At 44.1% G+C, this 26,443-nt stretch overlaps 1 protein-coding gene across 1 annotated transcript in view; it reads left to right on the top strand.

The window, feature by feature from the left end:
* WDR47 (WD repeat domain 47) overlaps positions 1–26,443 on the top strand; it is a 91,746-nt gene that overhangs the window by 20,834 nt on the left and 44,469 nt on the right. Inside the window, exons 2-4 of the mRNA XM_068240089.1 lie at positions 14,336–14,502; positions 22,496–22,579; positions 22,733–22,817. Of these exons, the coding sequence (XP_068096190.1) occupies positions 14,345–14,502; positions 22,496–22,579; positions 22,733–22,817 (327 nt within the window). The 5' untranslated portion in view covers positions 14,336–14,344. The remainder of the gene's footprint in view (positions 1–14,335; positions 14,503–22,495; positions 22,580–22,732; positions 22,818–26,443) is intronic.

A 26,443-nucleotide genomic window follows, 5' to 3' on the forward strand; every position in this document is an offset into this window, starting at 1 on the left:
TATATGGTATGCTACGACTTTCTACTTTACAGCCTCTCGATAAAAACCTTTTTTTTTGTTGTTGTTGTCTTGTTCTAGATTTACCAGTAATAAAAGTTTCTCTAACAAGTAAAATAAAAAATCCACAGTGGCATAGACTTAGCTGTAGAGACACTACTCTCATCCGTGCTTTCAGTGACAGGCTTGCACGGCCAGTAGGTAGTGTGTCCTATTACGAACCAGTAGTTCTATTGTTTTTGCCCAAATGTGGACAGCATCTTCATATACAGTAGTTTTAAAATTGATGTACTTTGGCAGTTGTGAAATGCCTCATTTTGAAGATTTTCAAGCAAAATGGAACATAATTTAGTATATTAAAGATGAGGGGTTGGAGGTACCATAAGCTGAGAAGTCGAAATGAAAACATTTATATATTAACTCTACATCCCTGAAAACAGGCAGGCACGAGGTTTGCTTCATGCAGGTATAGGGGCTAAAGGGCTGTGTTTTCAGGCTGAACAAGTCTCTTGGTGAAGTTGCCTAAGGGCTGGTTCACACAGATGCTTTGCGGGTGTTAAACGCTGCATTTTTGAGCGATGGGCAAAAGTGACGTTTTAGAGATCGTGCACCCACCCATGCAAGTGGATGGGAATGTTTAGTGCAAGCTTTTACAGGCTTTCATGATGGCTTTTCAGTAGATCCCGATGTCTCGTCCCCTAAACAACATGTAGCTTCTAGAAGTCATTTGCTGTTACTGGCGTTGCGTTTGAATGCCAGCAAAAGCCAATGAAAGCCAACAAAAGCCTGTATTTCTGCTTCCTGCAGACACAAATCCCATCCCTTTCCTGCAAAAGCCACCAAAAGCCTAGAAAATGCAATGTTCTCAAACACTACGCACTGAAAGCCATTAAAAGCCTTCAAAAGACATTAAAAGCGTAGCTGTTAAAGCTGACGTTCTTGAAAAAATAAAAGGCATTGAACGAGATGCTGAACATAAGCTTCGCAAAAGCCTGTGGGAACCAGCCCTAACACCGGCTCATACATTGCAAACACATGATGGAAAGCCAATAACGGCAAATCTGACACCAATGCAGCAAATACTTCAACTTCTAATTACTGGTGTCAGCCACCTTGCTTTTTAGACCAGGTAGCAGTTAAGACTGAGCAAACGCTGATGAAAATATTGTTTTGAACTTTGTAAGCCCAAAATAAAACTTGACAATGTAAAAATGGACAGACATTTCACGTCTGAAATATTTTACCTGGTCTTGGCTTTATGCCCCAGGGAACAAGAAAGGAGGAACAAAAGTAAAAGCTTCATGGCAGCTGGAACTCTGCACAACTCTCCAAAAGGGTCTTAATTGTTCTTATGGATAACTAATGGGATGCAGATAATTTTCATTTGAAGCAGGAATATGCAAATATTAAAAAAAAAAATGCATGCAGTTTGAAAATTGATCAATAACCGCTTCAGGACCACAGGTTTTTTTTGTGAAATAGGCCACTGCATCTCCACAAAACAGCACACAAGTGATTTCCTCCCCCCCCCCCCCCCCCCCTTTTCTCCCCACCAACAGAGCTCTCTGTTGGTGGGGTCTGATCGCCCCCCAGATGTTTATTTTTTTGTCAATCTTTATTGTAGCCCACATAGGGGACAGCCATGTCACACGGCTGTCCCCAGTACAGCGCTGCCTTAGATTGCAGCGCTGTATGGGTAATTAGACGGCGGTTTCGCCATCTAACAGTCTCCGAGCGGCGATCACCGCTCGGAGACTGATGGCTGAGCTCAGCTCCGCCAAACCAAGCAGAAGATGTGCTCGCAGCCTGCATGCGATCTCCAGCAAACTGAAGCCCCAGGACTTTACGCCAATCTGCGTTAGGTGGTCCTGGGGCTGCTGCCGCGGCCACAGCCATTGGCATGACGTGGTCGGCAATAGGTTAAATACCAGCTTTTCTTCCAGCTTTTCTTTGTTTGATCTATTTTCAACCTGCATACATTTGTATAAATATTTTCCATTATTATGCATCAGCCCAGAATTCTTTGCATCTCATTGACCATCCATTGCCATTTTTTGCATCTGTCCTTGTTGAAGAGATTTACTAATTTCCATGAAGAAAGAAAGAGGGAAACACAGGCAGAAATAGTCTATGTACAGACATATATTGATAGCTGGTCCAGCACCCACCGTTATTCAAGGCTTAGTTAATTGGGAAATTGTCACGAGTGATGCCTGACACTGAATCCACTTGTACACCTGGCACAGTAGGGGGAATACAGGAGCACTTTGTTTAAAACTTCAGTGTGGTGGATTGCTATAACCCTGAAGCTCCTAGAAGCAGATTAGTGTTGCCTAATCCTACTAATAATGCTCAGATACAGGAATAGTCATTACATGCCTGCATAAAGCGTTATGAATTTGTAACTGCCTCAAGACCTTATGTTTTGGCTCATACCTTAGCTGTTGCAAATCATACTAACTGTATAAGCATTTTCCAAGCTGCAGTGTAAAATTTGGAATATTTACCACTTCAGGCCCAAATTTTTTAAACTTTGTAGCCTACAGGTCTACTTACCTGGCCAAATGTTTTGAGAATGGCACAAATACTGGTTTTCACAAAGTTTGCTGCTTCAGTTTTTATGATGGTAATTTACATATACTGCAGAATGTTATGAAAAGTGATCCGATGAAATGCAAAGTCTTTCTTTGCCATGAAAATTAACTTAATCACCCCACAACAATTTCCACTGCATTTTAGCCCTGCCACAAAAGAAACTGCTGAGATAATTTCAGTAATCTCGTTAACACTGAGTGTTGACTAGAACAAGGCTAAAGGTGCCCATACACTTACACAATTTCCTGCCTATAGACAGCAGATTTGATCACTGTGATCGAATCTGCTGTGAAATCGATTGCGCAAACGCTGATCGATCGACCGATTTCCATCCGAAATCGATCCCGTCGATCTGTCCGTGCGGAAGATTTTGGTTGATCGCCGGCGGGTCAGGAGTGCGTTGGTAGCGGCGTTCGAATGTCCGACGACTGACGCTAGCGACAATACATTACCTGATCCAGCCGGCGCAAGTCCCCGCTGTCCCTTCTCCGTATTGGGCTCTGGCTGGCTTCACTTACTTCCTATCGGGGAAGTTTAAACAGTAGAGCGCCCTCTACTGTTTAAACTTCCCTCGACAGGAAGTAAAGTGAAGCTGGAGCCAAAAGCGAGAAGAGACAGCGGAGACCGGGGGACTCGTGCCAGCTGGATCAGGTAATGTATGCAGGGGACGGCAGCGGCAGCTCCACAGATTGTGAAACGGTTTTATAGTGAAATCGATTCAAAATCTGTTTGCAGTGTAGGCAGCCAATAGATCCCTCTTTGATCAGATTCGATCACAGAGGGATCTATCTGCTGGTCGATCGGGTGGCAATGGACCAGTGTATGGCTGCCTTAAAGATCATTCTGTCATGCAAACACCAGGAGCATCTCCTAAAGATGATTTAGCTGTGGGATATTGTGCCACCAGTGCAGAGCTTGCTCAGGAATGGTAGCTGGCAGGTGTGAGTGCATCTCCAAGCGAAGACTTTTGGAGGATGGCCTAGTGTCAAGACGGGCAGCAAAGAAGCCACTTCTCTCCACGAAAAACATCAGAAACAGGCGAATATTCTGCAAAAAGTAAAGGGATTGGACTGCTGATGACTAGGGTAAAGTAATTTTCTCTGATGAGAAGAAAAAGTGAGCGCTACCATCAGTCCTGCCTCATGCAACCAGTAAAGCATTATGAGACCATTCATGCATGGGGCTGCTTCTCATCCAAGAACACAGCCATGAACAAAAGAATGGCAGCAAAACATCCTCTGACAGCATCTTCTTCCAACCATACAAGAACATTTTGGTGAACAACAATGCCTTTTCCAGCATGATGGAGCACCATACTTTAAGACCAAAGTTATGACTAAGTGGCTTGGGGAACAAAACATTGCAATGTTAGATCTATGGCCAGGAAACTCCCCAGACCTTAATTCAATTGAGAAGTTGTGTTCAACCCTTTAAGAGGTGGGTGGACAAACAAAAAGCCAGAAAATCTGATAAAGTCCCAAGCATTGATTATGAAAGAATAGGCTGCCATCAGTCAGGATTTGGATCTGGGACAAAAGGTAGAAAGGAGTGCACTTAGAATCATATATATGCACAGGGCTAGCCTGCCATAGAATGAATTCACCTGATGGTGTAGTTGGACAGCCCTTATGGGTCTACCAGCATGTGGGCTTTGTCCCTTTAAGCCAGGGACCAGGCTCTTCCTGACTCCTCGACCACCATTGCAGGAAGGATCAGCAATTTGGCAGTGTTGAAAACATGCTGCCTGCTGATGGCCACGTGCATTTCTCACACTCTATCCAACTACACCATCAGGTGAGATCATTCTACGACAGGATAGCCCTGTGCATATATATCATTCTGAGTGTGCTCCTTTGTACCTTTTGTCTGTTTCTCTACCACAGAGTGGCTTGTTTTTGGAGCAGCACAAACATCATCCTGAACCACTTGCACATCTTCCTTCAGCCACTTAGAACGTACCTCCTGTCCTTCACAGGAGTCCAAGACAACCAATTGAAATCCTCAGACAGGATTTGGCACAAAATTTGATTGAAAGCATGCTAGAGTAAAGTGCAGGGGTCTTGACTAAACAAATATTGACTCTTTGCATACAGTTGATGATGTTGTCAATAAGAGCCTTAGAAACCTATGAAATGCTTGTAATACTATTTCAATACACCAAAATAAAAACTACCAATAAGATCTAAAAACAGTGAAATGGCAAACTTTGTGAAAACCAGTACCGTATTTATGCCATTGTCAAAACTTTTGGTCGGTATTGTAGACTATATAACAATGTGGTAAAGCTTTAGATCTGCTGTATTAACTCCTTCCTGATGCTTTCCACACATATCTACGCTTCTGAAACTGTCCCTTGCAGATAGATAGGTGTAGATATGCGCCTCTGCTTGTTTACTTTGCCTGTATAAAGTTTTTTTTTTATGATGATAAATTTTTACCAATGTAGTTAAACTACTAAATAATACTGTATATGTTCTACATTATACAACATGAAATAAAGCCGTGTTCTCCCTAGAATTTTTTTTCCAGCCGGATGGCATGGAAAAAATAGCCAGGTGGGGTGCCCCTCGCACCCCACCCAGCTATATTTTCATGCCATCCGGCTGGGGAAAAAAATGCAGAGTTGCGTTGGCCCTGCAATTACCCCATCAGGAATGCTGACGCAACTCTGCTTACAGCATAGGAGGAGCATGAGGAGGCGAGCCGATTACAGGCGGGTGGAGCACTGGGCTAAAAAAGCCTGGGAGAACACTGGGCGCAGAGAAGGAAGGAAAGAAGTAAACATTTTGCGTTCCCTAAATTCTCTTTCCTCTTCTTTGAGTGATAAGCTCAGAGTGCAGGACACAAACATTTTGCATTCCCTGACATTCCTCTGCTTTGAGTGATAGGCACAGAGAGCAGGAAGTGAACATTTTGTGTTCCCTAACTTTCCTCTGCTTTGAATGATAGGCTCAGAGAGCAGGAAGTAAACATTTTGTGTTCCCTAACTTTTCTCTGCTTTGAGGGCTAGTTCACATTTGGAGCGCTAACACAAATCCTGTTTCCCATTCATTAGAACGATAATCAGAACGCAATTGTCCCCAAAGCACTGCATGCATGGGCAGCACGGTGGCGTAGTGGTTAGCGTTCTCGCCTTGCCGTGTCTGTGTGGGTTTTCTCTGGGCACTCCAGTTTCCTCCCACATCCCCCCAAAAAACATACAGATAACTTAATTGGCTACCCCCTAAATTGGCCCTAGACTGATACATACACTACACAATACATACCTAGACATATGACTATGGTAGGGACTAGATTGTGAGCCCCTCTGAGAGACAGTTAGTGACAAGACATACTCTGTACAGCGCTGCGTAATACGTCATTCACTATATAAATACTTAAATAAATAAAATAAATGCAACGCTTTTGCGATTGATTCAAAGCATAAATGATGCAGTGAGAATGTATCCATAGGGATTCATTAGCAGCAGTGCTTTGCTGATCACTGGCGATCAGCAAAGCACTTTGTAGCACCATATGATTGGATTATTATTATCATTAACCAGCTCAAAGTGATAGGCTCAGAGAGCTGGAAGTAAGCATTTTGTGTCCCATAACTCTGCTCTGCTTTGAGTGATAGGCTCAGAGAGCAGGAAGTAAACCGTTTGCATTCCATAAATTCTGTCTCTTCTGCTTTGAGCTATGGACTCGGAGAGCAGGAATTAAACATTTTGCGTTCTCTAAATTCTCTTTCCTCTGGTTTAAGTGATAGGATTGAGGACTCTTACACTGCAAATCGCAATGCGATATTTTTTTTTTGGGGGGGGGGGGGGATTTTCTATGGATTCTGGAACACAAGGAGGAAACACAAAAGAAATGTAGCATGCTGGACTATTGCGAGCAGGCAAAATAGCATAGAAATCACATCACACTTTGGGCCTTCTTTCACTATCAGGATTTTACGATCTGATTCCAATCACTTGCGCATTGCATTATGCTAGGTACTTTGTCAACGCATGGAAAATGCAGAGGATGTTTCCTCTAGCACGCTGCAATTGCAACACCATTTTTCTCCCTGTCGCAATCATCATGCCTGCGAGTTTTTCATGCGTTTGAGCTCCTATACTTTGTATAATAACCCTCATGTCTGAAAACGCAATGTTTTCCTCATGGACAAGTACACTTTCAGCTGAACTCTATTAAAAATCCTGATGAACTCTAAAAAAAAAATCGACGTGTAGTGTGACAATGGTAGATCCTTCTCTGATCAGGGTTTGATCAGAGAGGGATCTATCTTTTGGACAAACTTAAACAGGTGGCTTTTTTATGGATTTATACGTCTTCAGGATTGGAGCTGTCTTGTTTGGATGTGTTAAAGGAGAACTGTAGAAAGAGGTATATAGAGGCTGCCATATTGATTTCTTTTTAGGTAATACCAGTTACCTGGCAGCCCTGCTCAGCTATCTGCCTGCAGAATCGCACCAAAAACAAGCATGCAGCTTATCTTGTCAGATCTGACAAAAATATGTTAGAAACGCCTGATATGCTGCAGGCTTGTTCAGGGGCTATGGCTAAAAGGATTAGAGGCAGAGAATCAGCAGGACAGCCAAGTAACTGGTATTGCTTAAAAAGAAATCAATATGGCAGCCTCTATATACCTCTCACTACAGTTCTCCTTTAAGGAGTTTCAAAGGGTAGGGGCAAAATAACAGAAGGCTCTGCCTCCAAAGGTTTTGAGGTGAACTCTGAGTGATCAAATTATTAAATCCTGTTGATCTGAGGTTATGGGAGGTGTGTTGCATTTTCAACAAATCCTTCAGGTATCCAGATAGCCATATGAGACTGCCAGTATTCAGTAACACTCCCAGTATAGATAGCCAGATGTGTTCCCACAATTAGATAACCCCCCCCCTTCTAAGTTTAGATAGCCGGATGTACCTACCAGGTTTAGGTAGGCCCCCCCCCCAGTATAAATAGCCAGATGTGGGCATCAGAGAGGAGAAGCTGAACTGTGAAATGGGGAGAAGAGATGCTGAGGTTCCCGGCGGCGCTTACAGGTGAGTTGTGTCTGTGGCTTCCACTTGCACCACTCTGCATATGGCCAGCCAATGGGGGGGAGACACAGGGAGACTCTGGGCTCTCTGCGCTTAGAGGCTGGTGCCTTCCTAACCTCCGCCGGGGCCCGGCCCTGGTGCTAACAGTCTTTATTTGGAAGTCCTGTAGGGCACTACAATAGTCAAACTGTGATGTGAGGATGTAGTGAATTAGGGATGAAATATCCTCTGAAGGTATGAGGTGCTTAATTTTTTAATGTTCCTTAGATGAAAAAACATCAGGTCCCAACAGAGAGATCACAGGACTGCGCTGTAGCTTCAATTTCTGCAAAAATAGAATAAAATCACTGGTATGCAAGCTAATGATACTACTTAGTTAACAGTATGAGGGCTCGTTTCCACTATTGCGGTGCAGAATCGCCTGGATTCCACCGCTGTTGAAATTCCATGAATTAGCATGCGGATGCGAATTTTTGCGCGTTTTTTGCCGCGAATTCGCATGCGAATTCGCATAGGTGAGGGTATATGCGAAATTAACCATGTCACTGCCTGTTTGAATTACATTGGTACCTATGCGAATTCGCATGCGAATTCGCATGAAAATTCGCATACCATAGCCGCATGCGAATTTCCTATTAAATACATTAGCGGCGATTCGCATGCATTCCACTCGCAGGCGAATTCGTTGGCTCTTTTGTGCGTTTTTTTACCGCTGAAAAAAACGCACCTCAACAACGCTACAGTGGAAACAGGCCCATCCACTTGCATTACATGTGCGAATCTGCATGCGTTGGACGCATGCAGATTCGCGATAGTGGAAACGAGCCCTAACACTTTTTTTTTCTGTTCAACCTGCCACTGATGTGTTGGAGGTTTTCCATTATTTTTACTCAAAAGTTGAATAAATATTAATATTAATTTTTGTGGGAAGCTGAAGACTTCAATCCAAAAATTTCAAACATGCCTGAAAAATAAAAGATCTATTTTTTCATTTTTAAGGCAAAAAGAGTGGAATTAAAGTTAAGTGGAACATTTGACTAGAGTAATCAGACAGAATTATATAGTATGTATATGTATCTGTTTGTATAGTTTGTTCTGTTCCTTTTAAATCAATAAAATTGATTTGTAAAAAAAAAAAGAATTATATAGTGTGTGCTAATTAATCTTCTCCTACACTGAGCACCTATTTATAGTATGTCCTGATAAAACTTCTCGATAAACTTTCTCTAGCACGTAGCACCTATAGTATGTCTTGATAAATCCGCTCTAGCACATAACATCTTTAGTATGTCCTGATAAATCTTCTCCAGCACGTAGCTGTAGTATGTCCTGATAGATCTTCTCCTGCATGTAGCACAACCAATGCCGGATTTATACTTTTTCCACCCTTAGGCCATCTTTCTTGCAGATCCTGTTCGATGTGCAGTGCCCCCTCCTATTCCTTGTGCAGCCCCATTATCCATGGCTTACATTTCTGTACAGCAGCCCTCCTTCAGTTATTTACAGATCCCTTAGGCAGCAGCTCCCTATTTTATATGTTGCTCCGTATTTGCAACCGTTGTATTCAATTTTCAGCCTCTTCTTCCATATGCAGCAAATCCCTCTTCCATGTCCAGCTGCCCCTTGCCGTTCTGCCACCCAAGGCCCGGGCCTTTGTGGCCTTTTCAGAAATCCTGCCCTGAGCACAAATAGTAATGTCCTGATAAATCATCTCTTGCACGTAGCGCTTATAGTATGTCCTGATAAATCTTCTCCAGCGCGTAGCACCTATAGTATGTTCTGATAAATCTTCTCCAGTGCGTAGCACCTATAGTATGTTCTGATAAATCTTCTCCAGCACGTAGCACCTATAGTATGTTCTGATAAATCTTCTCCAGCACGTAGCACCTATAGTATGTTCTGATAAATCTTCTCCAGCACGTAGCACCTATAGTATGTTCTGATAAATCTTCTCCAGCACGTAGCACCTATAGTATGTTCTGATAAATCTTCTCCAGCACGTAGCACCTATAGTATGTTCTGATAAATCTTCTCCTGCATGTAGCACCTATATGATGTCCTGATAACTCTTCTCCAGCATGTAGCACCTATAGTATGTCCTGATAAATCTTCTCCAGCATGTAGTACCTATAGTATGTCCTGATAATTCTTCTCTTGCATGTAGTACCTATAGGATGTCCTGATAAATCTTCTGCACATAGCACCTATAGTATGTCCTGATAAATCTCCAGCGCATAGCACCTATAGTATGCCTGATAAATCTTCTCCACCATGTACCATCTATATTATGTCCTGATAAATCTTCTCCAGCACGTAGCACCTATAGTATGTCCTGATAAATCTTCTCCTGCATGTAGCACCTATAGTATGTCCTGGTAAATCTTCTCCTATATGTAGTACCTATAGTATGTCCTGATAAATCTGCTCTAGCACATAACATCTTTAGTATGTCCTGATAAATCGTCTCCAGCATGTAGCTGTAGTATGTCCTGATAGATCTTCTCCTGCATGTAGCACAAATAGTAATGTCCTGATAAATCATCTCTTGCACGTAGCACCTATAGTATGTCCTGATAAATCTTCTCCAGCGCGTAGGACCTGTTATAAACTGTTCTTAACCTCCTTGGCGGTAACCCCGAACGTAGTTCGGGGTAAACCGCCGGAGGGTGCCGCTCAGGCCCTGCTGGGCCGATTTGTTTAATTTTTTTTTGCTGGACGCAGCTAGCACTTTGCTAGCTGCGCCAGCACCCCGATCGCCGCCGCCGCGCGCCCGATCGCCGCTATCCGGTGCGGCGCGCGCCCCCCCCCCCCCCAGACCCCGTGCGCTGCCTGGCCAATCAGTTCCAGGCAGCGCCGAGGGGTGGCCCGGGACTCCCAATGACGTCCCGACGTCAGTGACGTCATCCCGCCCGTCGCCATGGCGACGGGGGAAGCTCTCCAGGAAATCCCGTTCTTTGAACGGGATTTCCTGATCGGAGATCGCCGAAGGCGATCGAAGAGGGCGGGGGGATGCCGCTGAGCAGCGGCTATCATGTAGCGAGCCCTGGGCTCGCTACATGATATATAAAAAAAAATTTTTACAAAAAACTGCTGCGCTCCCTCCTGGCGGATTTTTTTATACCGCCAGGAGGGTTAATCACCTTTTTTCCGGCACCAGCAAACTCATCAGCAAGAGTTGCGCCTCACAGATAACTTGACTCTCAACACAGCATGCAGGAGATAGACTTTTCTCAGGCTTCTTCAATATTCACGTTATTTATTCAGGAAACAGATATACAGATAGATACAGTTCATCATATCCTAGCCAAGCCACTCTTCATGTTGCGTTACAGCTTCTTGATTACCTTCTAGATTACATCTAGACTACCTATGTACAGCATACATTATATCAGATTGCATATAGAATGAAAATACTTAGAGGTCCTAGTCAGCATCTAGGTAGCATGAAGTAGGAAGCAGAGCAGGAATCAGAGCCCTTCTGTCCGCTCGTCCTGGGTCTTTAATACCGGCTAGCAGGGCTGTGGAGTCGGTCCAAAAATCCACCGACTCCGCCTCCGACTCCTCAGTTTAGGATTCCACCGACTCCGACTCCACGACTCCGACTCCTCTAATTTGCATATTACAATTTTGTTGATTAAAAGTATGTAACATGAAATTCGTCTCTTAACTGCCAACGCTTAGGAATTTTACAAGACAACTGAAGTGAGAAGGATATGTAGACTACTATATTTATTCCCTTTAGACTAAAACTAGTCCTTGGTAAGAGTACTTGTAAAAGGTACAAACCAGAACAAAGAACCTCTATCAGGCCCTAGGCAATGTAAGTGTGGGTACATGTAAGAATGATGTGCAGGTACTCTGCAGGGGAAGGAGGAGATTGTAAACAGACAACACCTCTGTGTTCAATGTGCACAGCATTCTCAGTGGATTCCCTGCAGCTCTGTGGGGAGTGCATATGTAGAGTATAGTACTACTGTGTAACAAAGTAAACCTGAGACAGATGAAATTAAAGTTTTATACATACCTGGGGCTTCCTCCAGCCGCCTTCAGGATAATCAGTCCCTCGTTGTCCTCCTCCACCACCTGGATCTTCTGCTATGAGTCCAGGTACTTGAGCCAGTCAAGCGTAGTGCGCATGCACACACTCCGCCGCCAGGAGCATACTACACCTGTGCAGCACTATTGCGCAGGTGCAGAATGTTCCTGGCTGTGGGAGCGGCATGCGGCCGGACAGCGCTGACTGGCTGAATTACCAGGACTCATAGCAGAAGATCCGGGTGGTGGAGGACAGTGAGGGACTGATTAGCCTGAAGGGGGCTGGAGGAAGCCCCAGGTATGTATAAAACTTTACTTTTCATCCGTCTCAGTTACCCTTTAATTTGTAATCACCAAACCAAATTTTAATAACATATCAAATTATTTTATTTCATCAGCAAAGGGAGTGCATACATTTGCATAAATCAGCATCAATGCAGATGTATTTCCATCTCGTTGACCATCTCTATTAGTGACATAGCTACACATCAGGCTTTATTCTTACAGCATAGATGTTATTTAGTATATATAAGAGATTCCTGTGTACACATCATATATACAGTCACAATCTGACCTTAAAAATATGGGGACTGCTTTATTGAAGCAGCACAAGTAACTAATTTTGATTGGTTTATTTCATTTTTGTGGACTAAGCACAGCTATTACTGTATATATACTGTATATATACATTATTTTTAATGACTATTATCTGAGAAATAGAACATTTTATCATATTTTCTATTTTAATTACAGTTACAAATTCATTAGGAGTCGGAGTCGGTGCATTTTTTCCCGACTCCGACTCCAGGCACCCAAAATTGCCCGACTCCACGACTCCGACTCCGACTCCACAGCCCTGCCGGCTAGGAAAGCGTTAAATGTGACCTCATCTTCGCCCTCCCACAGACCAGACTATTGGCTGAGCCCCCTCGTGGTGTCATAATACCCACCTACTCGATTAATATTTAATGTCACTTTTCCCTTACTTACTGGAATGTGGTATTTTGGTAAACATTGTCGATGTTGATTGTTCTTGTGGTGTACATGTTGAGGTCCGTGTAGGCCTGTGGCCTTCTTTCACTAACATGTTCTCGGTATCTGCGTGCATCATCTGATACACGCAGACACTGAGATGCTTCTGCCTGAATCACAAGAAACTCTATTTATTTTAAAGGCATACTCTGCGGACAAGCCTTTTACATAAAACTCAGGCCAAATAACTGAGGCCTACTTAAATTATACCAGGACCTATAGTGTGTTCTAAATAAATCTTCTCCAGTACGTAGCACATATAGTATGTTCTGATAAATCCTCTCCAGCACATAGCACCTATAATATGCCTGATAAATCTACAGCGCATAGCACCTATAGTATGCCTCATAAATCTTCTCCACCATGTACCACCTATAGTATGTCCTGATAAATCTTCTCCAGCATGTAGCACCTATAGTATGTCTTGATAAACCTTCTCCAGCATGTAGCACCTATAGTATGACCTGATAAATCTTCTCCTGCATGTAGCACCTATAGTATGTCCTGATAAATCTTCTCCTGCATGTAGCACCTATAGTATGTCCTGGTAAATCTTCTCCTGCATGTACCACCTATAGTATGTCCTGATAAATCTTCTCCTGCATGTAGCACCTATAGTATGTCTTGATAAACCTTCTCCAGCATGTAGCACCTCTAGTATGACCTGATAAATCTTCTCCTGCATGTAGCACCTATAGTATGTCCTGGTAAATCTTCTCCTGCATGTAGCACCTATAGTATGTCCGGATAAATCTTCTCCTGCATGTAGCACCTATAGTATGTCTGGATAAATCTTCTCCTGCATGTAGCACCTGTATGATGTCCTGATCACTCTTCTCCAGCATGTAGCACCTATAGTATGTCCTGATAAATCTTCTCTTGCATGTAGTACCTATAGGATGTCCTGATAAATCTTCTGCACATAGCACCTGTAGTATTTTCTGATAAATCTCCTGCACGCATTATGGCATGTGCTGATAAATCTTACCCTGCATGTAGCAGATATAGTATGTCCTGATAAATCTTCTCCAGCGCATAGCACCTATAGTATGTTCAGATAAATCTTCTCCTCTATGTAGCACCTATAGTATGTCCTGATAAATCTTCTCCTGCATGTAGCACCTATATGATGTCCTGATAAATCTTCTCCTGCATGTAGCACCTACAGTATATGATGTCCTGATAAATCTTCTTTTGCATGTAGCACATATTGTATTTGCATATCTCTGAGTGAACTACATGTATCCAACAGGAGTTAATTCCTCTATGTTCACACCCAAAGTGTAGACACAACGTATGTGTTTTGTGAGAGGTAGCAACAGGGTGTGCTTGGCTTCTAGGCTGTAACAACAGCTCATGTTACCTGTCATGTAATTGATGTCTGGCGTGTCTGTGCAGAGCTTTATATCAACAAATGTAATGCTGCAGAACTAAGTTCTTTCTTTATCCATTTGTTACGGAGTCACAGATGTTTGTTTTATGATAGTTTAATTTAGAACACCTGTGGGCAGTGTTCCTTGTAGATAGAGTGCCTATGTTACCTGGGCCTTTTTTGTCTTATTTCTGGACTTGTCCTTGTTAGTCCCGATGGCTTTGTTTCCTCTAGCAGCACTGTATGTGTAAACTATATCCTTGTCTTTCAGACCATCACAATGACGGCCGAGGAAACGGTAAATGTCAAAGAAGTGGAGATCACCAAGCTGATTCTAGACTTCCTCAATGCGAAGAAGCTGCACATCAGCATGCTGGCCTTGGAGAAGGAGAGTGGGGTGATAAATGGGCTCTATTCAGATGACATGCTCTTTCTCAGGTATGTCACTGTTCTCTACATGGAAACCTCATTCGTTTGCATTTTATTTATGAGACTCCAAATCCATAGCAGTTCTTCAGCAGAATCTTCATTAAAACCATCCTATTTAGTGCTTAGGACTGGCATTGTTTAGTGACCATTAAGCATAGTGGACTTTTAGTTTAATTAAAAGAAATGGAATGCTTAATTATATATGCTGTAGCTCATCCATTCAGTTTTTTTTCCTATCCCAGGACAGAATGTGTGTTCCCCAGTATATGATCCATAACTGTTATGACCAGATTTTCATTTGATTTGGGTGTACTAGGTGAACTTTTCTGTCTATTGGTGACACCTTAGATCCCAAAGTGCTTGGAATGCTTCAGGAAATGGTGGCACTAAGCTTTTGCTCTTATATAAGATTACAGACTTTTGTGGTGTGGCAAGCCTAAAGCCTGGTACACACTTTGATTGGCCAATCACTAATCAATTTTACCAACTCCATGTAGTATGAGGATCAACAGATATTGAATACGCAGATTGTGTAGGTAAACCATCATGTTACATGTAGGTGGTAAAAAAGGTCAGTGATTGACCAATCATAATTGAAACTGTGTAACAGGCTTTAGTGTAGACACCAGATGGTGGTCTGTTATGAAGACTCATTCAGACTGCTAGAATATCTTTGTGTAAACATGCAGGTGGGGTTTTCTGAGCATCTATGGTTAGCGGGGATGGAAAGGTCAGAGCTAAAAGGCACGTCTTAAAAAAAAATGTGGTTACGTGAGTTCTGGTCGAACCATCTGATTTTGGCACAGCGTTTTTTGTCTTATTTGGTGCCCAGTGTTTCAGCCGGTCACCGCACAAATTAGTAGGGAAAAAAAGAGTAATTTGTCCGCTGGCGATAGCCGGTGCCTGAATCATGTTTCCCCCTGAGTTGCTACAACTCGGAGGGGGAAAAGTAATCAGCGTGGACCCAGAGTTTTGTTTTGTTTTGTTTAGGTAGGAGATTATAAAGTATCACACAAATGTGATTTGCTTGGAGCTCCACTTGACTAATATTGTAAGTAGAAGAAAGACCTTGTTTTGCTGCAAGCCAGTCAGGATTAAGTAGCTCTACAGAGAACAACTAACCGAGCCAAACGGAATTAATTAAACCAACGTCAGAGGAGGGGGAAAGTATTGGCAGTGGCTATTCTCCTCCTGTCACCACTCTGCACCTCTGGCTCTTCGTGTCCTGTGCTCCCCTCCGGTGTCCAATTACCTGTCCATGGTGTCTGTGTACCCCTCCGGTGTTTGCTTACCTGTTTCCACCGCTCTGTGTTTATGTTCCCCTCCAGTGTCCAGTCACCAGTCCATGGTGTCTTGTCTGTGTTCCCCTCTGGTGTCCGCTCACCTGCCTTCAGTGTATGCTGCCCTGGTGTCTGTTCAGCCGTTTCCTCTGCTCTCTGTGTTCCCCTTTGATGTCTACTCAAATGTCCTCTCTGCTCCTTACCCTTGCTCCATCATTACTTCTCACTATTAGCTGGCCCTCTCTCCGCTTGCCTGCCAATTAGGGAAAAGCTTTGGCTGAAGATCCTGCAGAATTTGTACGCAAGTCCACAGAACCACTCCAGGAAAGGCTTTGGCTGTTGCTCCTTTGGGACTTCTGTGCAGCGCTGGGCCGAAATTACGCATTAGCGTAATTACGCATCGTAATTCACTACAAATGCACCGTAAGCATTACGTGTAAGGTTACGGTATTACACGTAATTAATTACGCGTAAACCTTAGGTTACGTTATTACGCGTAAAATTACGCGTAAGACAGTAAACTCCCATTGAAATTACACAGTCTGCCGTAATCGCGTAATATTACGCTCCCGTATAATATAAAAAAGCCGCCGACTTTAAGGGTTAATAGCAAAGCCCCCTTAAGTGCTAAGAGCCTCAAATTTGGAGAATATATTAAGGAGATCAGAAGGAATAAGAGGGAATTTTTTTTTTTCAAAAAGACCTTATAGTTTTTGAGAAAATCGATGTTAAACTTTCAAAGGAAAAATATATACATTTAAAAACCCGCCGACTTTAATGGTTAATAGCAAAGCCTGCTTAAAATTTAGGAACACCAAATGCCCAGGGTATATTAAGGGGATCAGTGGGAATAAGAAGGAAACATTTTTTTTCAAAAAGACCTTATAGTTTTTGAGAAAATCGATTTTTAAGTTTCAAGGGCAAAAATGTCTTTTAAATGCGGAAAATGTCAGTTTTTTTTGCACAGGTAACAATAGTGTTTTATTTTCATAGATTCCCCCAAGTGGGAAGAGTTTTACTTACTTCGTTCTGAGTGTGGGAAATATAAAAAAAAAAACGACGTGGGGTCCCCCCTCCCAGACCTCTTTACCCCTTGTCCCCCATGCAGGCTGGGATAGCCAGAATGCGGAGCACCGGCCGCGTGGGGCTCCGCACCCTGACTATACCAGCCCGCATGGTCCATGGATTGGGGGGTCTCAGAAGGGGAGGGGCAGCCAAGCTTTCTCCTCCCCCTCCGAGCCCTTGTCCAATCCAAGGACAAGGGGCTCTTCTCCACCTCCGATGGGCGGTGGAGGCCGCGATTTCCTGAGGGGGGTTCATGGTGGCATCTGGGAGTCCCCTTTAAAAAGGGGTCCCCCAGATGCCCACCCCCCCTCCCAGGAGAAATGAGTATAGGGGTACTTGTACCCCTTACCCATTTCCTTTAAGAGTTAAAAGTAAATAAACACACAAACACTTAGAAAAAGTATTTTAATTGAACAAAAAACATAACCACGAAAAAAGTCCTTTAATATTCTTAATTAACCATTAATACTTACCTGTCCCTTTAAAAGCCAGTTCCCACGCAATATCCTCGGAAATTGGCTAATCAGTTACAATGTAACAAAGTTGTTACAATGTAACAACTTTGTTACTTTGTAACTCCACCGCACCCGACGTCACTCGCCGTTCACCCGCCGGCCGCCGCATACACTAACGCTAAGTCCCCGCCGTCCACTCCGCCCACACCTGTCACCCATATACACCCATATACCCATGGGTGCCAGCATGTATATAGGTGACATGTGGGAGAGGCGGGGAGGGCAGCGAGAGCCGGCGGGACTTAGCGTCCTGCACGGACCACAGAGCTCTGAGCTATATAGCTCAGAGCTCTCTAAGCATCTTTGTATTTGGGCTCCAAGGAGCCCCATTGGTCCTTAGCAGACCAACGGGGTTCCTTCTGATTTGAAGGAACCAGAAGCATCTTTGTATTTGGGCTCCAAGGAGCCCCATTGGTCCTTAGCAGACCAATGGGGTTCCTTCTGATTTGAAGGAACCCCATTGGTCTGCTAAGGACCAATGGGGCTCCTTGGAGCCCAAATACAAAGATGCTTAGAGAGCTCTGAGCTATATAGCTCAGAGCTCTGTGGTCCGTGCAGGACGCTAAGTCCCGCCGGCTCTCGCTGCCCTCCCCGCCTCTCCCACATGTCACCTATATACATGCTGGCACCCATGGGTGCCAGCATGTATATGGGTGACAGGTGTGGGCGGAGTGGACGGCGGGAGCCGGCGGGGACTTAGCGTAAGTGTATGCGGCGGGTGAGCGGCGAGTGACGTCGGGTGCGGTGGAGTTACAAAGTAACAAAGTTGTTACATTGTAACAACTTTGTTACATTGTAACTGATTAGCCAATTTCCGAGGATATTGCGTGGGAACTGGCTTTTAAAGGGACAGGTAAGTATTAATGGTTAATTAAGAATATTAAAGGACTTTTTTCGTGGTTATGTTTTTTGTTCAATTAAAATACTTTTTCTAAGTGTTTGTGTGTTTATTTACTTTTAACTCTTAAAGGAAATGGGTAAGGGGTACAAGTACCCCTATACTCATTTCTCCTGGGAGGGGGGGGGTGGGGGTCTGGGGGACCCCCTTTTAAAGGGGACTCCCAGATGCCACCATGAACCCCCCCCAGGAAATCGCGGCCTCCACCTCCACCGCCCATCGGAGGTGGAGAAGAGCCCCTTGTCCTTGGATTGGACAAGGGCTCGGAGGGGGAGGGGAAAGCTTGGCTGCCCCTTCCGAGACCCCCCAATCCATGGACCATGCGGGCTGGTATAGTCAGGGTGCGGAGCCCCACGCGGCCGGTGCTCCGCATTCTGGCTATCCCAGCCTGCATGGGGGACAAGGGGTAAAGAGGTCTGGGAGGGGGGACCCCACGTCGTTTTTTTTTTTATATTTCCCACACTCAGAACGAAGTAAGTAAAACTCTTCCCACTTGGGGGAATCTATGAAAATAAAACACTATTGTTACCTGTGCAAAAAAAACTGACATTTTCCGCATTTAAAAGACATTTTTGCCCTTGAAACTTAAAAATCGATTTTCTCAAAAACTATAAGGTCTTTTTGAAAAAAAATGTTTCCTTCTTATTCCCACTGATCCCCTTAATATACCCTGGGCATTTGGTGTTTCTAAATTTTAAGCAGGCTTTGCTATTAACCATTAAAGTCGGCGGGTTTTTAAATGTATATATTTTTCCTTTGAAAGTTTAACATCGATTTTCTCAAAAACTATAAGGTCTTTTTGAAAAAAAAAATTCCCTCTTATTCCTTCTGATCTCCTTAATATATTCTCCAAATTTGAGGCTCTTAGCACTTAAGGGGGCTTTGCTATTAACCCTTAAAGTCGGCGGCTTTTTTATATTATACGGGAGCGTAAAATTACGCGATTACGGCAGACTGTGTAATTTCAATGGGAGTTTACTGTCTTACGCGTAATTTTACGCGTAATAACTTAACCTAAGGTTTACGCGAAATTAATTACGTGTAATACCGTAACCTTACACGTAATGCTTACGGTGCATTTATAGTGAATTACGATGCGTAATTACGCTAATGCGTAATTTCGGCCCAGCGCTGCACAGAAGTCCCAAAGGAGCAACAGCCAAAGCCTTTCCTGGAGTGGTTCTGTGGACTTGCGTACAAATTCTGCAGGATCTTCAGCCAAAGCTTTTCCCTAATTGGCAGGCAAGCGGAGAGAGGGCCAGCTAATAGTGAGAAGTAATGATGGAGCAAGGGTAAGGAGCAGAGAGGACATTTGAGTAGACATCAAAGGGGAACACAGAGAGCAGAGGAAACTGCTGAACAGACACCAGGGCAGCATACACTGAAGGCAGGTGAGCGGACACCAGAGGGGAACACAGACAAGACACCATGGACTGGTGACTGGACACTGGAGGGGAACATAAACACAGAGCGGTGGAAACAGGTAAGCAAACACCGGAGGGGTACACAGACACCATGGACAGGTAATTGGACACCGGAGGGGAGCACAGGACACGAAGAGCCAGAGGTGCAGAGTGGTGACAGGAGGAGAATAGCCACTGCCAATACTTTCCCCCTCCTCTGACGTTGGTTTAATTAATTCCGTTTGGCTCGGTTAGTTGTTCTCAGTAGAGCTACTTAATCCTGACTGGCTTGCAGCAAAACAAGGTCTTTCTTCTACTTACAATATTAGTCAAGTGGAGCTCCAAGCAAATCACATTTTTGTGATACTTTATAATCTCCTACCTAAACAAAACAAAACTCTGGGTCCACGCTGATTACTATTCCCCCTCCGAGTTGTAGCAACTCAGGGGGAAACATGATTCAGGCACCGGCTATCGCCGGCGGACAAATTACTCTTTTTTTTCCCTACTAATTTGTGCGGTGACCGGCTGAAACACTGGGCACCAAATAAGACAAAAAACCCTGTGCCAAAATCAGCTGGTTCGACCAGAACTCACGTAACCACATTTTTTTTTAAGACGTGCCTTTTAGCTCTGACCTTTCCATCCCCGCTAACCATAGATGCTCAGAAAACCCCACCTGCATGTTTACACAAAGATATTCTAGCAGTCTGAATGAGTCTTCATAACAGACCACCATCTGATGTCTACACTAAAGCCTGTTACACAGTTTCAATTATGATTGGTCAATCACTGACCTTTTTTACCACCTACATGTAACATGATGGTTTACCTACACAATCTGCGTATTCAATATCTGTTGATCCTCATACTACATGGAGTTGGTAAAATTGATTAGTGATTGGCCAATCATAAAGTGTGTACTAGGCTTTAGGCTTGCCACACCACAAAAGTCTGTAATCTTATATAAGAGCAAAAGCTTAGTGCCACCATTTCCTGAAGCATTCCAAGCACTTTGGGATCTAAGGTGTCACCAATAGACAGAAAAGTTCACCTAGTACACCCAAATCAAATGAAAATCTGGTCATAACAGTTATGGATCATATACTGGGGAACACACATTCTGTCCTGGGATAGGAAAAAAAACTGAATGGATGAGCTACAGCATATATAATTAAGCATTCCATTTCTTTTAATTAAACTAAAAGTCCACTATGCTTAATGGTCACTAAACAATGCCAGTCCTAAGCACTAAATAGGATTCCTCTTATTCCTTCTGATCTCCTTAATATATTCTCCAAATTTGAGGCTCTAAGCAATTAAGGGGGCTTTGCTATTAACCCTTAAAGTCAGCGGCTACCTAACATTGATTCATGCGTCAACTTTTCCGCTTGGGAGCATGGCCTTACGCATTAATTGCTAGGAGGAAATTACGCGTAAGGCAATAACGTAACAACCTGCATTACGGTATTCTTACGCGTAATTGCGTAAGGGCTATGCGTAATTACAGACATGAACCGTAAATAAATGTCTACGCCGTAAGCATAATTCCGTAATGCGTAATAGCGTAAAATTACGCGTAATGATCCATAAGCGTAGTTTTTTCCATTACGCCCAGCACTGCTTCTGTGCAGGTTTGGGACTGCACTCACCATCAACTGGCTCTCCAGGAAATCTGTCTTCGGGCTTGGACCAAAGAAGTCCAAAAAAGAGACTACAAACTTAACCTTCACACATTGCCTGGCCAGACATCAGTTGCTAGGAACTGGTATTGTTGGAAAGGAAGTAAATATGGCAGCCTCCACATCCCTCTCACTTCAGGTTTTCTTTTAAAGGGACCCTGAGCAGAGTCCTAAAATCAAAATCTAAACTTACCTAGAGCTTCCTCTAGCCTTCCGTAGCCCGTGAGGTCCCTTGGAGTCCTCCGGATCCCCACCTTGGTCCTACTGGCGGCCCCATTATGTAATTTAATGTGTACTTGATGCCTTTGCTGTTGCTGCTATCTATTTATGTCTCTTTCCATCTATGTCTCTCCCTGAGCTATATGTATATGTACTGTGCCAAAAATAATTCCGGGCATGACCCAGTCATGCTTGGCGAAATAAACGATTCTGATTCATTAGTGCAACAACGTCGGCTGTAGTCATTTGCAACTGTGCATGCATGGCCCTGCCGCGCTCCCTGCTTGTTCACACGCTCTTCGCTGTAAGCCTCTTGCACATGCATGGTTCTCGCATGCGCAGGAGGCTTACAGCTACTTGTGTGTTATCAAGCTGGAATCACGCCTGGGCTGTGCACGTGCAGTTGCGAACGACTTCTGATGAAGTAGCCGCATGAATGGGAGCCACTAGCAGGACCAAAGAGGGGACCTGGAGGATGCTGAGGGACCTCACGGGCTACGGGGGGCTGGAGGAAGCTCTAGGTAAGTCCAGATTTTGATTTTAGGAGTCTGCTCAGGGTCCCAGACTGGAGGGGTGCAACTCTGTTAGTACATAGTAGTTGAAGCAAGATATTATAAGGGCACGTGATAGCATTTATGTGGCGTCCTGAGAGACAGAAGGTCAGATGCAAGACGTTTTTGAATCTGCTAATGCTTCTTTGACTCATTCCAGTCTTTTATTTCTGATCAGTTAATTTATTAAATCTGCCCTGGCGTTAACCAGTTTGATAAATCTGACCCAAGATTAAGTGGTTTCAGGTGATAAAATGATTGCCACCATTGGGAAGTAAATGACCGTTTGCTAGATCAGGCACAGTGTAATCCTTCAGTTCAGTCGGGAATATATTTCCTTTTTTCTTTTATGGAAATCAGTTCTAATGTCTTGCTTTTTTAACCTGTAGGCAGCTGATCCTTGATGGACAGTGGGATGAAGTTCTGCAGTTTATCCAGCCACTGGAATGCATGGAAAAGTTTGACAAGAAAAGGTGAGTCAAGCAAAAAATGTGACCGGGGGGGGGGGGGGAGACATCCCTCAGTGACGGCGTCTGCAGCTGTACAGAGATTCTTTTTATCTTGGTATGTAGCAAATGAAATGCAGACACTGGACCTAAATAAATAAACCTTCTTGTCCTGTCCAGGTTTCGGTATATCATCCTGAAGCAGAAGTTTCTAGAAGCACTTTGTGTGAACAATGCAATGTCAGCAGAAGAGGAGCCGCAGCATGTAAGCTCTGCGTTAGTTTGGCGTGTCTGTGAGTGTGTGGGTGCGCCCTACATGCATCTGGCTCCTTTACCTTCTGGAATGATAGGGGAGTGAATGGTGCACTGAAGTGTTATTCGTAGCTAGACTATTCTGTTTCTTATTAAAAGCTGTTTTGTTCTCTCATGCTGTTGGTTGAAACAAGTTTTTATCTTTCAGCTGATGATCAGTGTAATTTTTTGCCATCGTTAGTTTATTGAAAAAAAAAAAAAAGCCAATTACCTGGCTGACATGCTGATCCGCTGGTTTCAGCCACACTCCTGGAGCAGTCATGGAGTCAGTACAGCTGATCTGGGTACTCTTTCAGTGTAAGGGCCCGTTTCCACTATCGCGAATCCGCATGCGGGAAGTGGATGGGACTGTTTCCACTTGTGCGTTTCCCCGCACGTTTTTCTGTGCAGAAAAAATCTGCAGGGTAGGGCCCTCAGAATTCGCCTGCGTGTGGAATGCAGGCGAATCGCACGCAATGTATTTAATAGGGAAATCACATGCGTTTTCCCCATGCGTTTTTTGCCGCGATTTCGCATAGGTACCCATGTTAATTCACACAGGCAGTGACATGGTTAAAATCGCATACAGCGATTTCGTAACGCTATAGTGGAAACGGGCCCTTAGTCATTCAGAAAGTATTGCAGACAATCCGCTAAACAGCCACGCAAGCAGCATTTTCATAACCAAGTCATCAGTGGAACTGATGACTGTCTGTATGCCTCAGACAGCTAAATACACATTTAAACTACTGTATGTGAATTAGTCTTGTTTGCTAAAAGATTGATAATTATTTCTCTGCAGATCCTGTGATTCAGGTAGTCTAAATAAGCATTCTTTTTTTTTTATGTAGCTGAGCAGTACAGTATTAGCAGAGTCTCTCTTCTGTACTACTGATTGGATATTGCAGGTGAGCAGCTCACTGTTGAGCTCATCATTCTGCTCTTCCATCTGCACTGTAAAGCTAGGCATAGGCTTGCAATGTACTATATGCCCAACCTGGGAGACTTTGTGAATATTGATTGCTTTACTGCCTTCCACCACTCACCACTATTGATTAGACTTGAGTAGGATTGCAACGTTATGAAATTCCACGGTATGATAACCGTCAAAAAAAAATACCATGGTATGACGTTATATGGTATTATACAATTATTTGGACCCAAGGCCCCCCTGTAGCCAGTAGTAGGTGGCCATAGCTTAGGTAGCTAGGGATAGGTGTAGCCAGTAGTAAGTGGCCGCACCATAGGTAGCCAGGTATAGGTGTAGCAGGTAGTATGTGGCCGCAGCATAGGTAGCCAGGGATATGTGTAGCTAGTAGTAGGTGGCCGCAGCAAAAGTAGCCAGGGATAGGTGTAGCCAGTAGTTAGGGTTGCCAGGTGTCCGGTTTTAGACCGGACAGTCCGGTTTTTGGCCGCTGTGTCCTGTCCAAAAAGGCATGTTAAACCGGACAATTAAGATGTCCGGTTTTATGCCTTTTGCCACTTGCCGCCAGTAACTCCGAAACATCCGTTCATCAGCCGTTTCGGAGTCACAGAGATCATTCTGCCCGATTAGCAATAGGGATTCGGGAAGCACTACTGTGGATATGGCACCGCCCCTGTTTGTCATCACATCACAATACTGAGATCCGCCTCCAACATGGCGGCCTGTACGGCTCCGAAGTTGCGACATGGTGATGTACGACATGCCGCGCTAACTTGTGTGCGCATGCGCAGTGTCTGTAGTGAGGCTGTCTCCTGATGGTGGGAGCGGGGTTTTCCTGCAGTTTGTAATTCGGCAAAACTGTGCAGGACTCGTCACCAGCAGTATGGCGTTCAACTTCGGATCTGCTACAGGGGCCAGCACTAACAGGTAGGGAGATAGTGAGAGATGGGGATACAAAGCTCGGGGGGTGTTGTATAGAAGCAGCACGCTGTCACACATCATGCTTGTCAAACCTTATGTTACTGCTGTCTCTCAACACGATTACAGCAATTGAAATACAGTTTGATTATGAAGTCAGTGTAGCCCGTTTTGGGTAACAGGCCCGCCACCCGTCCGCCACCGCTGCGCGACCGCTGATTCGCTGCCTGGCTGTCAGTCAAAGGCACAGCCAGCCAGCTTACGCGGCGTAAGTTACGCCAGCTTAAGTACCGCCCCCGAGCCCGCGCTTCCCGACGTTGCTACGTGTAATGCTTGTGCATTTACTGGTGAAAAGCGGTCTCTTATTATGTGCATTTACTGGTGAAAAGTGGTCTCTTATGTGCATGTACTGGTGAGGACAGTTAGTGACATGGCTATGTACTCTGTAATGTGCTGCAGAAGATGTCAGTGCGATATAAATACTGTAAAAAACATTTTTTAAAAAGCCCATTGCTTAGCCCCACTCTACATAAAAGTGCGCTTCTGACTCCGCCCCCTAACTCCACCCCCTGTCCGGTGTTCTCCATCAGCCGACCTGGCAACCCTACCAGTAGTAGGTGGCTGCAGCATAGGTAGCCAGGAATAGGTGTAGTCAGGATAGGTGCCCACAGTATAGAGAGCCGGGGGGAAGGGGCCGGGGGGGGGGGGGAAGGGGCAGCAGGGGGTACAAATGCTCACTTGCCGGCAGCCAGGTCCTTCACGCTGTACTGGCTTAATTCTACTTCCTGTTCTTGCATCATCTCCTTGTAACACACAGCTAAACATCTGATCTACTGCATGCTTGTTCTGGGTCTATGGCTCCAAGTATTGGAGGCAGATGATCCCCAGGACAGCCAGGTAAGTGGTATTGCTTAAAAGGAAATAAGGAAATAAAAAATGGCAGCATCCATATCACTCTTACCTTGGGTTCACTTTAAGCAATACCAGTTGCCTGGCTATCTTGCTGATCCCCTGCCTCTAATACTTTTTTTTGCAACAGTGAAAAGTCACAGTGATTCCTGCAGCACATTTTATAAAATTTGTGAGCAGGGCCATAACCAAACAAAGGTGAGAATAAGAATGAAAATAAAAGGGTAAATAAAAAAAGAATAAAAATTAAATAAAAAGAAGAGAAAGGGTAAACAAAACATGAATCCCAATAGGGAAAATTCTCAACAGTCACGATAACCATCTGAGCAAGATTCCTAGTAGGCCTAAGATATTGTGGGAGCTCCAGGGCTTGGCTGCGCTCCCATATTGGGTTACATGCTGGTTTTGGCGTCCCGAGCATTGGAAGTACTTGGGGCCCCTGCCTGTCATGTGCACTAGTGTTTGCAGGCCTAAGATAAGGCCTGGTTTACTCTGACAAAATATATATTGCATACAAGACCAAAAATACCGATGCTACCTCTATCCGCCCCTCCCCCTTCTCCAAACATATATTCAAAGGACAACCAACCAGTTCCCATACAGATGTAAAAAACTATTTTAATTTGAATTTCTGAGGTGGTCCACATCACCTAAGGGTGCCAAACCTCTGAAAACTTGTCAGGCTTTTATTTTTACTGATGAAAGGATTTCTTCAAATATATAAACCTCTAGTGATCTTGTGATGATGGAAGGTCTAGGCTGGGGAAGGGACTTCCAGGAGCCCAGCTATAAGGGTTTTGCTAATCAAACATATGTGGCCCAGGAGTTTGTTCTAATACTTGGTAAGG

This window comes from Hyperolius riggenbachi, chromosome 6, assembly GCF_040937935.1.
Source record: "Hyperolius riggenbachi isolate aHypRig1 chromosome 6, aHypRig1.pri, whole genome shotgun sequence".
NCBI lineage: Eukaryota > Metazoa > Chordata > Amphibia > Anura > Hyperoliidae > Hyperolius > Hyperolius riggenbachi.